Source organism: Crinia signifera, chromosome 1 (assembly GCF_055691185.1).
Source record: "Crinia signifera chromosome 1, ASM5569118v1, whole genome shotgun sequence".
NCBI lineage: Eukaryota > Metazoa > Chordata > Amphibia > Anura > Myobatrachidae > Crinia > Crinia signifera.
Window position 1 is genome coordinate 121,012,468 of NC_139217.1, and position 12,490 is coordinate 121,024,957.

The 12,490-nt window shown below is 40.5% G+C and overlaps 1 protein-coding gene across 2 annotated transcripts in view; it reads right to left on the minus strand.

The window, feature by feature from the left end:
• The window catches only part of FSTL5 (follistatin like 5), a 644,560-nt gene that overhangs the window by 41,065 nt on the left and 591,005 nt on the right, over positions 1 to 12,490 (minus strand). For both annotated transcript variants that reach the window (XM_083172689.1, XM_083172698.1), the window contains one exon: positions 4,547 to 4,654. In XM_083172689.1, the coding sequence (XP_083028815.1) occupies positions 4,547 to 4,654 (108 nt within the window). The remainder of the gene's footprint in view (positions 1 to 4,546; positions 4,655 to 12,490) is intronic.

A 12,490-nucleotide genomic window follows, 5' to 3' on the forward strand; every position in this document is an offset into this window, starting at 1 on the left:
ATGTTATGATCATTACTAGTGAATTAGCAGAATAGCATTTTAATAATCTAACTAAAGTCCTTGTCAGAAGTAATATGGCCTTCAGCCACATAAGTGATAATAACTAGAATACAAATATCAAAGAACAAATATCCTACTGTGGGCACATAAACCAGCAAGTACAGTATAGCCTACATAAGTCAAATTATAACATTAAAGCTTTACGGTATCCGGACTATTTGTCTACCGCAAAAAGATAGACAACCATTAGGTCGACACCATTAGTTCGACAAGCAAAAAGGTCGACATGCAAAAAGGTTGACATGCCAAAAGGTCGACATGCCAAAGGTCAACATGCCAAAAGGTTGACACTGCCATTAGGTCGACAGTGTCTAGGTCGACAGTCAAAAGGTCGACATGGGGTTTTTCACTGTTTTTTGAGCCGACAGGCGGTATTTCATGCCCTACCATCCACTAGGGCGAGGTGTTCGAATAAAATAGTGTGCCGAGCGCAGCGAGGCACCATGCCCGAAGCATCGCGAGCAAAGTGAGCATTGCGAGGGGCTGCGGTTCACTTCAAACTGTGTCCATGTCGAATGTGTCGACATTTGGGTAAAAAAAACAGTGAAAAACCCCATGTCGACCTTTTGACTGTTGACCTAGACATTGACAACCTTTTGGCATGTTAACCTTTTTGCATGTCGACCTATCGGCATGTCGGCATTTTTGCTTGTCGAACTAATGGTGTCGACCTAATGGTTGTCTATCTTTTTGCTGTAGACAAATGGTCCCACTTCCAAGCTTTACAGGACTTCAGGACACTAAGCCACAAAACTTGTCCCAACCTAGTTCATTCATAGACCTAGTCAATTACTACCACAAGTTTTTGCCCAATATTACTAGAATAATGAATACTGTACATTGAATGTACTGCTACAGAAGAATGGACATGGACATGATGCTGAGTTTTGTTACTGATTTGCATTATTTGGTAAAAGATTATTTCCTAAGTGATGTTTGCATATGTCTCTTTTTTGCCAAGCATTTTAATAATATTAATTTGAATGGTACGAGTATATTACTGTACCATTTACCTTGAGCTAGAAACAAGCACTTTATCAGTTATAACCAAATTCCCAGAGCCAGGAACTAGCACTAATGTCAACATCAGCAAAATGTCACCGACAGAATGTCAACATAGGAAGTGTTGACATTGTCATAATGTTAAAATTTCCATCAGCCTGAAAGTTAGGGTTAGTATCAGGGATAGGATTAGCATTTGGATTATGTTTAGGGTTAACAATAGAGCTACCATTAGGGTTATTTTACTGTTAGGGCTAGAATTACAATAAAAACATTGTCAAAATATCAACATGTTTGACATAACATCATTGTCTATATGCTGAATACAACCATGTCAACATCCAGAATGTAGACATTGCGACCATGTTGACATTGACATATCAACCTAAAATGATGAGCACCCACGGGCCCGAGTCCCGCTGCTGGGCCGCCATATTAACTTGCTAATTTGCAGCTGCAGTACCCATATTGCCGGACCCGCCACCTAGGAAACAGTATGCCGGGAACAGTGTATTCTGTCCGCGGAGTACCTGCACTCTGGGAGAAATGTATGTACCTGCACTGTGGGGGCATTTATGTATGTGGAACTCTGTTGCCGTAATTTGAATATTGGAGACAACTGTGCTCCATAATATAAATTGATATTATTTTGTGGCCACACCCCTTCCCCATGAAGCCACTCCTCTATATTTTGGCTTGAGCACCCACCAGCAAAAACATAAATCAGCACCTATGAAGTGCAGAGAGATACACATTTGGTTGGTTTACAGGTTGTGTGTGATTAATAATGTAGTGATTATGCTCTGTGAAATGAACAACATTAACCCACCCAATTTGTGATAATTTCAGGCTGGTCCTTAGCCATGCTATTAAAGTTTTTTCATATCATAGATGGCCACTTTCTCAAATGTAGTTTAATGTTGGGTTCCTCTTATGACGTATTTCAACAATATTGATATTCTTGAGTACATTGCCCCCCCCCCCCCCCCCTTACTCAATTTCATGTTTAACTGAAATGGCACTACGGTTTACAAATGACTAGATATTAGTCAAGAACCAGAACTATGTCCATGATTCAATTTATTCTGTTTCTTTTCTCTCAGACATATTTTTCTCTAACTGACTATGGACCTAATTCAGCAGAGATCACTAATCAGAGAATTTGCAGTGGACTGCAATCAGAACTCGTCGCACAGAAAGAAAGAAAACTACCCCCTTGCAAAATTGCGAATGCATCGCAAATAGCAAGATATTTGCAGATCCATTCATAAAAATCGAACATTTTTTTTCTCATCTGATTACATTAAAGGCCCCCATACACTGGCCCGATTTGTCCTAAGGACAAGTCAGGCCAGTTTGCCCAGGCACTTGATATGCCATTTCTACATGCAAAAAAACGCATGCAATTTATTGCATGTAGTTCTCCCGGGGAGCTGCTGCGGTGGCGAGGGCAGTGGGGTCTGGCCAGCTGGTGGTGGTGGTGGGGGGAGGGCAGCTCAAAGTGGTGGGCAGCAGGGTCCTTTCAAGCGGGGGATTCTGGGAGGCTGGTGCTTGTAGCTGCATTTTGCCGGGCAGCGGGATGCGGCTGCTGAATATTTTGAAATGACGGGACGGCTGTTGATTGGCTGAGTCTCATCCAAACAACGACCAGCTAGTAATTTCAAATATTCAACAGCCGCATCCTGCCACCTGGCAAAATGCCGCTACAAGCTCCAGCCTACCTGCCACCGCCACTTGGATGGGCACTGCTGCACGCCACTACTATAAGCTGCCTGCCCCCTGCCACCAGCTGGCTAGACCCCGCTGCCTGCCCCCCGCTGTATGGGAAGGAGGTCCCAGATCAGGTGGTCGGTCGGCCAGCAGGTCCGACCACCTGCTTGGGTCCGATGTGCATGGGGCCGCGCATCCAACCTGAGGGGACCTCAAACTGAGCTGATTTGGGCCGATTTCATGGCCCAATTGGTCACAATCACCCCAAATTGGCCCAAATCGTCTAGAGCTTCCTGTGACTTTTGTGTACAGATATTTTTTGGCTAATTAACCTGTGAACTCCTTATTCAATAATCGCTTAATTTGCAAATTCTTTCATTAGGGATCCATGCTGAATTAGTCCCTATACTCGATTCTAATCATCCTCCCATCATTCAGTTTTTATACACTGTTGGTGGTCATGTTTCGGAGTTCAATCTAACTGCAGCACTGGGTCTGATGGAATTGTTGAATACCTAGAACAATTATGTTTCAGAAATATTGTGACTACCAGTAAATCTTGCTGGCAAGCAAATCATACTTCAAATAACTCGAAGTGTATTTTATTTAATAAGCTACCTCTGCAGCAGAAACTCACCAATAACACTTTCTGTTTATTGCTACGTGGGCTGTCTTGCTGAATGTTACTAACTTGTCTGATACAGTATGGGAAATGTTCTTGTTTCAGATCAGTATTGACTGTGTGAACATTACGGGCTACATTTTATAATTTATTTATTTATTTGCAGTTTCTTATATAGCGCAGCAGATTCCGTTGCGCTTTACAATAGTAAACAGTGATAAAACAAACTGGGTAACAACAGACAGACATGGAGGTAGGAGGGCCCTGCTGCAAGCTTACAATCTATAGGGATATAGGAGGGAAACACAAGGACAGGCACCAGTAATAGCATAGCAGTCCCAACAAGTTACAAGTCCAGAAGGGAAGCTATATAATACATAAGTGCCTCAGAGGGTTATGCGTGTAGAACTTAAATATGATAGGCTTGCCTGAAGAGGTGAGTTTTCAGGGAACGCTTGAAAGTTTGGAGGCTAGCGGAGAGTCTAATTGTGCATGGAAGGGCATTCCATAGGATGGGAGCAGCCCGATGAAAGTCCTGTAATAGTGAATGGGAGCTAGTGATCCGCTCAGATGAGAGACGCAAATCTTGTGCAGAGCGGAGTGGTCGAGATGGGAGATATTGTGTGATAAGTGCAGAGATATATGCTGGTGCAGTATGGTTAATAGCTTTATATGCAAGTAGAAGTGTTTTATATTGAATACGGTAATATACAGGCAACCAATGGAGGGACTGGCAGAGCGGATCAGCAGACGATGAGCGTCTTGCAAGGAAGATCAGCCTAGCAGCAGCATTTAAAATGGATTGCAGTGGTGAGAGTCTGTTCTTGGGAAGTCCAGTTAGGAGACTATTGCAATAATCAATGCGGGATATAATGAGTGCATGGATAAGAGATTTAGTAGTGTCTTGTGTGAGATACGGTCGTATTTTGGATATGTTCTTTATATGTTTGGATATGTTCTTATAATGCATTTCATCCATGTTTTAGATTCCTTATAATCAACAAAATGTATTAAGAACAATATATATAGTTAATCATTTTATATCCTGATATGATTGTCAATTGTCAAACAGTACAGTAGGCTGAATAAGTTTCTATGAATCCTCATCAAAAGCAAATAATTGACATCACATAGAAGATATAATATACATACCTGTAGAGTTGCAGATGCTTTTTCCATGTTACCCCAACTAAGTACCCAAACTTGATCATGTGACTTATCATAATGTAGTTTCACAGGCATGGGATCTGTGTTAACTGCCTAAAAACATAATACAAATGAAAAATTTGTAAAAATAAAGTATACATTGCAGTTTAATTAAACATGACAATAGAATTGTGCAAGGGCAGTTTCTTCAACTAAAGCTCCATTTACACTACACAACCCGCACTGTGACCGATATAGGATACGATATAAAAATGTCTCCTCATGTGCATGGTTAATAAAGCTTTGTACACACTATCCAATTATCCGGCTGATTTTCAGTTTCAGCTCTTGGAAACATTTCAGAATATTAGTGACCAGTGGCTGCTCCTACTTATATGGAGGAATGTGGCTGCTACTGGCTATACTACATGGTCCAGTAGCATCGGTTGGCAAGGTCCAGAACCGTAGCATATGCACAAGTGGAAGATTGACCGTAAATATGCAAATCCCCAGATTCTATGGACTGCATCAGCTGGAGCACATAGAAACTAGGTAGGGCTGATGATTAGGTCAGGAGTGGCTTCCTACAGAAAGCACAGTACCTGTAAATGAAAGATGGCACTACCACAGGGAGGAAACACCTCCCAAGCGGACTGCCTGTACTGCAGGTGGCTGGTCGTGAGACTTGCAAATAGGAAGTCACTGCCAGTCACAGTGTAGCCAGTGCAGTCATGGACTGCAACTAGCTCACTGAGCTGGCAGATTTTGTCCTGCATCACCCATGTAAAATCATTGTTTCTTAGTCTTTTTATACATTTTAGGGTACATACTTAATATAACGTGTAAAGATGCTTTCCACCAAAGAGTAGCGCTAAATAAGAAAAGATGTAACTCCCCTGTTTATGGGCTTATGACTGAGTTGGCATCTGTTGTAGATCTCGTTGTCGAATATGGAAGACAAAAAACAACAAAGAGCTCCACCCTTGTGTAATACTGTTATTTTTAAAAAAGTTATGTAGATCAGAAGATAGTCAATATCTTATATATGATAGATAATATGATCAGGGGGTTCCCCCTCTCAAAGCACTCACACTCTTGAGAACTTAATGCAGCATATCACAATAAGATCAAACGACCCTCTTATTCTGTATGGATAATTGGATAGGATTGGGGATTCCCCCTTTCAAATTACTCACTCTTTTTTGGCTTGAAAGAAGCATATCAAATGGTCTTTCTCTGGAAAATGAAGCCAGGACTCTGTCAAAATAGGACTTTGAAAAAGACCTCACACTGGAGGTTGAAACGCATTGGTAGTGACTTTTTTAGGAGCAGCTATACTTATCTGGGCGAACTGACAGCTACCAGAGGGACCATTCACGGGGCACCATTGAACTTACCATCTGGACCTCTGGAGCTTCAGCTAGCCTGAGATTAGTTACTTACTGTAGCTCATGTTTTTAGGTTTACAAGTATATAAAAAAGGATCCAATACGTTTTTATTTTGACGGAATCCTGGCTTCATTTTCCAGAGAAAGACCATTTGATACGCTTCTTTCAAGCCAAAAAAGAGTGAGTCATTTGAAAGGGGGAATCCCCGATCCTATCCAATTATCCATACAGAATAAGAGGGTCGTTTGATCTTATTGTGATATGCTGCATTAATTTCTCAAGAGTGTGAGTGCTTTGAGAGGGGGAACCCCCCGATCATATTATCTATCATACTGTATATAAGATATTGACTATCTTCTGATCTACATAACGTTTTTAAAAATAACAGTATTACCCGAGGGTGGAGCTCTTTGTTCATTTTTGCCTTCCATATTCGACAATGAGATCTACAACAGATGCCAACTCAGTCATAAGCCCATAAACAGGGGAGTTACATCTTTTCTTATTTAGCGCTACTCTTTGGTGGAAAGCATCTTTACCCTTTTTCATTGTTTCCTATTGAAGGTGTGGTGTCTCCTCCAAGCCCTCACCATCATCGGCTGCTAAATTGCGCAACAGGAATCCCACCCAATCCCCCATGCTATACTTAATATAATGTATAATTATTCAGTAAGATTATCATTCAAGATTCTTGATATATTTTATGTTTAACACTATCAGTAAAAATTGAAAATACGATTATTATTCATAATGTTCTAATTTATTTTAAGCATTACAAAAATAACTATAAATTTTAAACAGCTTTCATTTTCATTAGAATTTAACACCTTTTTTAGACAAAATCAGTAAGAAGCTGAGATTTCTGTGCACATAACATGAATAAAATATATTGGTATTATAAATGGCGACTTATTTATTGCGGTGACACCTGCTTAGAAAGTGTTACATACTTTAGATAAAATGCTCCCCAATAAGCGTAATAGAATGCACAGTATATTTCATTTGTATAAATAACAATTTTTTTATTTTATTAATGGCCGGCATATATTATTCTGCAAAGGCAACTTCATTTCTACAAATACTTGCATGAACTAAAATGAGCGGGAAAGGTCACGCTGCTTCCTTGTTTGATGTTAAATACAGCTACTAACTGTATCCATAGACAGCAGTAGTGCATGTATCCAATTAACATTACAAATGGTAACATAATAAAATAATTCCCACGAGGAAGGCATTCTCCAGAGGAAATGAAATATTAACAAAACAGGCAATACACTAAAATTAGATGGTAGCAGTTTTACTGGAAATTTAAGGGAGAATAATTGTACTGGGAGTATACTGTAGTTACAGGGTACAGTATTGTAGGTGGGCTATCATTGCAAGTAGGGATATTTACACATGCTTGTGATCCAAATAGGGCAATCGTCAAGCTGAAAACTAAATCCAAGAAGCAAATAGGGCCTGAGGTTTAAAAAAAAAACAGATAGGCTAGATATATAAAATGGTTCTCATCCGCCACCAATTCCATTGGGGAAATTTATCAAATCTTACAGAGAGACTGTCTGCACCCTGATGTACGGAATTGTTCTTGTAGTCAACTAGATGGTGCAACTAAATAATAACATAGGTAATAATGTTACTACAGTAACTATTACAAAGCTTATTGATGTGAGACATATTTGACAGTTATAGACAATAAAAATAATTACAGGACCCCAGCTAGTTACTGCAGAAGGTCATCACATCACATGTGTAGCCAGCAGGCACATACATTGCAGCATTGTTGAGGCACAAAATGATGGGAGGAGTCTTAAGTAACAGACTATTCAACAGATTTTTCTGACTCCTTGAATCACTGACTGAGATTAGAAAAGTCATCAGCCTGATGGTCAGCAACATGGAGTCGTGACCCCATACCGAGAAGGTCTGGACCCACTTTGGGGTCAAGCCCCACAGTTTGAGAACCGCTGGTCTAGGGCAAGGGTACGCAATAAGTAGCTGAAATATCATTGATGGATTGCAGCTCACAGTACGCATCCGTGAGGCCATCCTGCGAAAAAATCCTGCATATTTTTCAGTTGCCGTATGCAAGTTAATTGACAGGAAGCAAGCATTTATAGGTGGTAACTGGCCATTTACAGGGAGTATCAGAGAAAATGGTGGAATGCCCATGTGTTTTCAGGGATGATAAGTGACAGTTCTGTCCCTGAGCAGCATGTGTCTATCGCACAAGACGAGTAGGTCCTGGTCTACACACAGACTGCACAACCTGGAAATATTATTTGATGGTTAGCGGTTGCAAATGGATATGCAGCTAATTGAAGGGCTTAAATATCTTCAGAAGCTTTTCTCAGCTGTGCTGGACATCGACTACTTGATCACAGGGCTGTGCAAATTAGCAGCTCGGCGATCAGGTCTGAATAACCCCCATAGAACTACAAATCCAAGCATACCTTGCTAAAGTTCTACTATTTGGCCATGCTAAAACGCTGTTAGGGCATGCTGCAATTTATAGCTCACAGGGCCTCTTTTTGTCCACCTAGGGTCCTTGCCTTTATTTAACAAGTCAAATGCCAAATGTATTCAGCATAACAAGGGATACAGTGGAGAGTGAAAAAGGGCCAGATGTATCAAGCTTCAAAGTGATAAAATGGAGAGTAATAAACAACCAGCCAATCAGCTCTTACCTGTCATTTTTCAAACCCAGCCTCAGTGGCGTAACTACCTGTTTTGCGCCCCCCCGCCGCTAAATTTTGGGCACCCCCACTCCCCCTCCCCTCAGCTTCCCCCCATGCCTGTACCTGCCTGGCCGCATCTGCAGTCACGGTCCCGTCTCTCCCGGCGCACCGGCTCCTGCTGCTATAATGAAAAGTGACTCCTAGAAAATGGCTGCCCCCATACTGCAGACAGAAAACTGTCTGCAGTATGGGGGCAGCCATTTTCTAAGTGTCCATTTTCATTATAGCAGCAGGAGCCAGCGCTGGGAGAGACGGGACCGTGACGGCACGGCAGCAGGTACCGGCAGAGACAGCACAGCAGCGGGTAACTATAGCCCCGCAGACCCCCGGCGCCCAAACTTTCTCTGCGCCTCCCCGCCACCGCAGGGGCTGCGGAGCTATAGTTACGCCACTGCCCAGCCTGTAACATGAAAATAAGGAGTTGATTGGCTGGTTGTTTATCACTCTCCATTTTATCACTTTCAAAACTTGATACATCTGGCCCAAAGAGTGATAAAGCATCAGCCAATTCTACCAATTCAGTCGCAAACTACCATGTTACAGGCTGTGTTTGAGAAATAACAGTTAGGGGCTGATTGGCTGGTCCTTTATGGCGTAATACATTTGGCCCTATGTTTCCTTAATACTGTATAATTTGAATAATCAGCTTATGCTATTACAGTATCTGGTGTGGATTATTAGGTCGACAGTCATTAGGTTAACCACTATTGGTCAACAGTGAAAAGGTTGACACAGAAAAAGGGTCAACATACACTAGGTTGACATGGACACAGGTTGACACAAGCAAAATGTTGACGTGGAATTGGTTGACACATGAAAAGGTCGACATTTATTGTCTACATCTGACATCTGATAACATGGACCCCAATTAGTGAAATGCATACCTTCACATGGCTCATTTTGCTCGCCATAATTTCAGTGATATCGCTTTGCTTGGCACAATTTAGCATTCCCTATTGTAGTTCACATGGATTGCAATATATGAATAAATTACTTGAGTGAATTTTTAAAGAAAAAACCTCATGTCGACCTTTAATGTATTGACCATTTCCATGTCAACCTATGGCTTGTGTTAACCTTTTGTCAATGTCAACCTAGTACATGTAGACCTTTTGCCTGTTAACCTAATTAATATAGACCTAACAACCGTAACCAGCTATCATATAGGGAGTGTTATCCATTCGTATGCTGATTTATTTTATTGAAAAAGTGTAGATAAAAAAGACACTAAAGTGGGTAATTTTTTTCCAAGTGATCTGGCTTAAAGAGCAAATACATTTATATTTCCACACCTAAATCTTTTAACTATCTTACATTAACTGATTATTATATGTCTCTAACGGTTGGATTTGGTGGAAAAACATCTGCATATGTTGTCTCATAGACTAAATCAGGTTTTAACATATAAATATCTGGGAAGAGTGGTTTCCTTTTGATATTCATATATTCCATACATATGAGGGTGGTCCAGTAAATAAGGTAACAAGACCCACCATTGCAATACTTTATACAATTCGTACATGAACATGGTATGGCCTTGGTACACATTATTTTTTACAGTAAACCCCATACTTGCAAAAGCATGTGATCCAAATGTATACCAATTCATAACAGAAATCAGTGTCAAGCTCCTCAAGCCAGGAAAATGGCAGCTTGCTGAATTTCACGGTTTGTTGTAAACTGCCTTAAATCCAGGTGCTTCTTTAATGGTCCAAACAGATAGAAATCCCTTGATGCAAGGCCAGAGCTGGAAGTACAGTAGGATGATCCAGCACCTTCCCGGCATTATTGTGCAGCAGCACAATGCCTATTTGCAGAAACCCAGGTCATTTCTAGCGATTTGCTTTCTGCAGCTTCATACATAATTGTCAGCATTCACATTGTCTTCATTGGGGAGGAAATTAACAAGAAGCGTGCTCTTTTTGTCCCAAAACCTGTACCACAATTGGTCATGAATGGTGTTGTGCACAGTACCCACTGAGATATCAATCAGAAATCTGAGAGATGTGAATGCTTCAGTCTTCCTGAATTAGACTTTCAATGCTACACAAACTGTCATCTGTGGTGTATGTGATTGACCTGTCCTGTCATTTTTAAAAGCAGTCAACCAAACCTGTTGACATGTCCATGACATGACATTATCACCATACACCTCAACAAAGTTGGTGATGATTTTCAGCTGCCGATGTGGCCTTTAGATGCAGATATCTGATCACACTATGCACCTCAATGTTTGACAATGTTTCCGCCAGTCCTGTTATTTATGATATTGAGACAGAATGACTGATATAAAACAGTCTAATGGTTATAGGGGGAGCAAAGTTCTACCTGCTCTTGTGGAAGATTAGAATAAAATACAGAACATAAGGCACATGAGAGGACATATTACCTTACTTATTGAACCACCCTCTTATTAGATAATGAAAAGTAAGTAAGGATACCTATAAAGGCATTGTTTAAATACAAATATAACCATAAAATAGAAGGAACATTGTAAAATACGTAACATGGTAGGAATCAATAAAGGATACTTATTGTTAGTTAAAATCCTCTTTAGGGGAATTCATAATCATTTTATATGTTGCATAGGTTTGTAATGAGTTGTTTGAGAATGATGTACAGATGGAGCCTCTTTCTTCTTGGCCTTTAATAGGATTAACTGAGAAAGACCAGTCACACTAATCCCCTGTTAATCCCCTTGCTGTATTGTTCTCTCTATTGTATTGCAGTTGAGAACAATAGATGAAATGAAGCATTTTCTGCACCTAGGTGCAGAAACGTAGTCAAGAAGAACCTGGCTCTATCTGTATGATTGCTATAATCATGTATGCAGTTCCCTATATTTAACAATTAATTTCCACATAATAATGTGGTCTGCATATATAGGTTACTTGTATTTATGGCAATGCAAAAAAATATCTTTGGTTTATATGCAAGTTTTAAAAACAAATCTAAGCAAATCTTTATAGGTTTCAAATAAAATATAGTATGAAGTTTAAATATATTTGGTACTTATGTAGTAACTGGGCTGCCGATTTCTAAATCGGGTCGGATCGGGAGATCGCATCGCATCGCATGCGACCATGCGATTCGATGCGATGCGATGCGATGCGATGACCCGATTTTTCCATAGGAATCAATGTTAAAATGGACTGAGTCCATTTTAACATGGAATTCAATGGGAAAAATGGGTCCTTTTCATACCCCTACTATCCAAGTGGGCATGGAGTTGGATATAAACCTGTGGCGAGCGTAGCGAGCCACCGAGCCCGAAGCGTGGCGAGCGAAGCGAGCCCCGCGAGGGGACGAATACCGTCCCCTCGCGGGGCTCGCTTCGCTCGCCACGCTTCGGGCTCGGTGGCTCGCTACGCTCGCCACAGGTTTATATCCAACTCCATGCCCACTTGGATAGTAGGGGTATGAAAAGGACCCATTTTTCCATAGGAATCATTTTAACATTGATTCCTATGGAAAAATCGGGTCATCGCATCCGATATCGGATGCGATGCGATGCGATGCGATGCGATATCGCATCGCATCGCATCTGATTGTATGCCTTAACTTAAGGCATACAATCAAAAAATCGGCAGCCCAGTTACTACATAAGTACCCTATATTTAGTTTCTTTAAATTAATTAAATCTTAATTCTTTATCACTTACAATATACTGTATATACTATTTTCTGTACTTAAGAAATTTGTAAAGATAACATCTACATAAGGAATATCAATGTATAGAAGGGATAGGTAAAACAAAATAAGGATGATATAAAAAACAAGTGCAGCATTTTCTATATTTTTTCATTGTATTTTATTTCTTGTT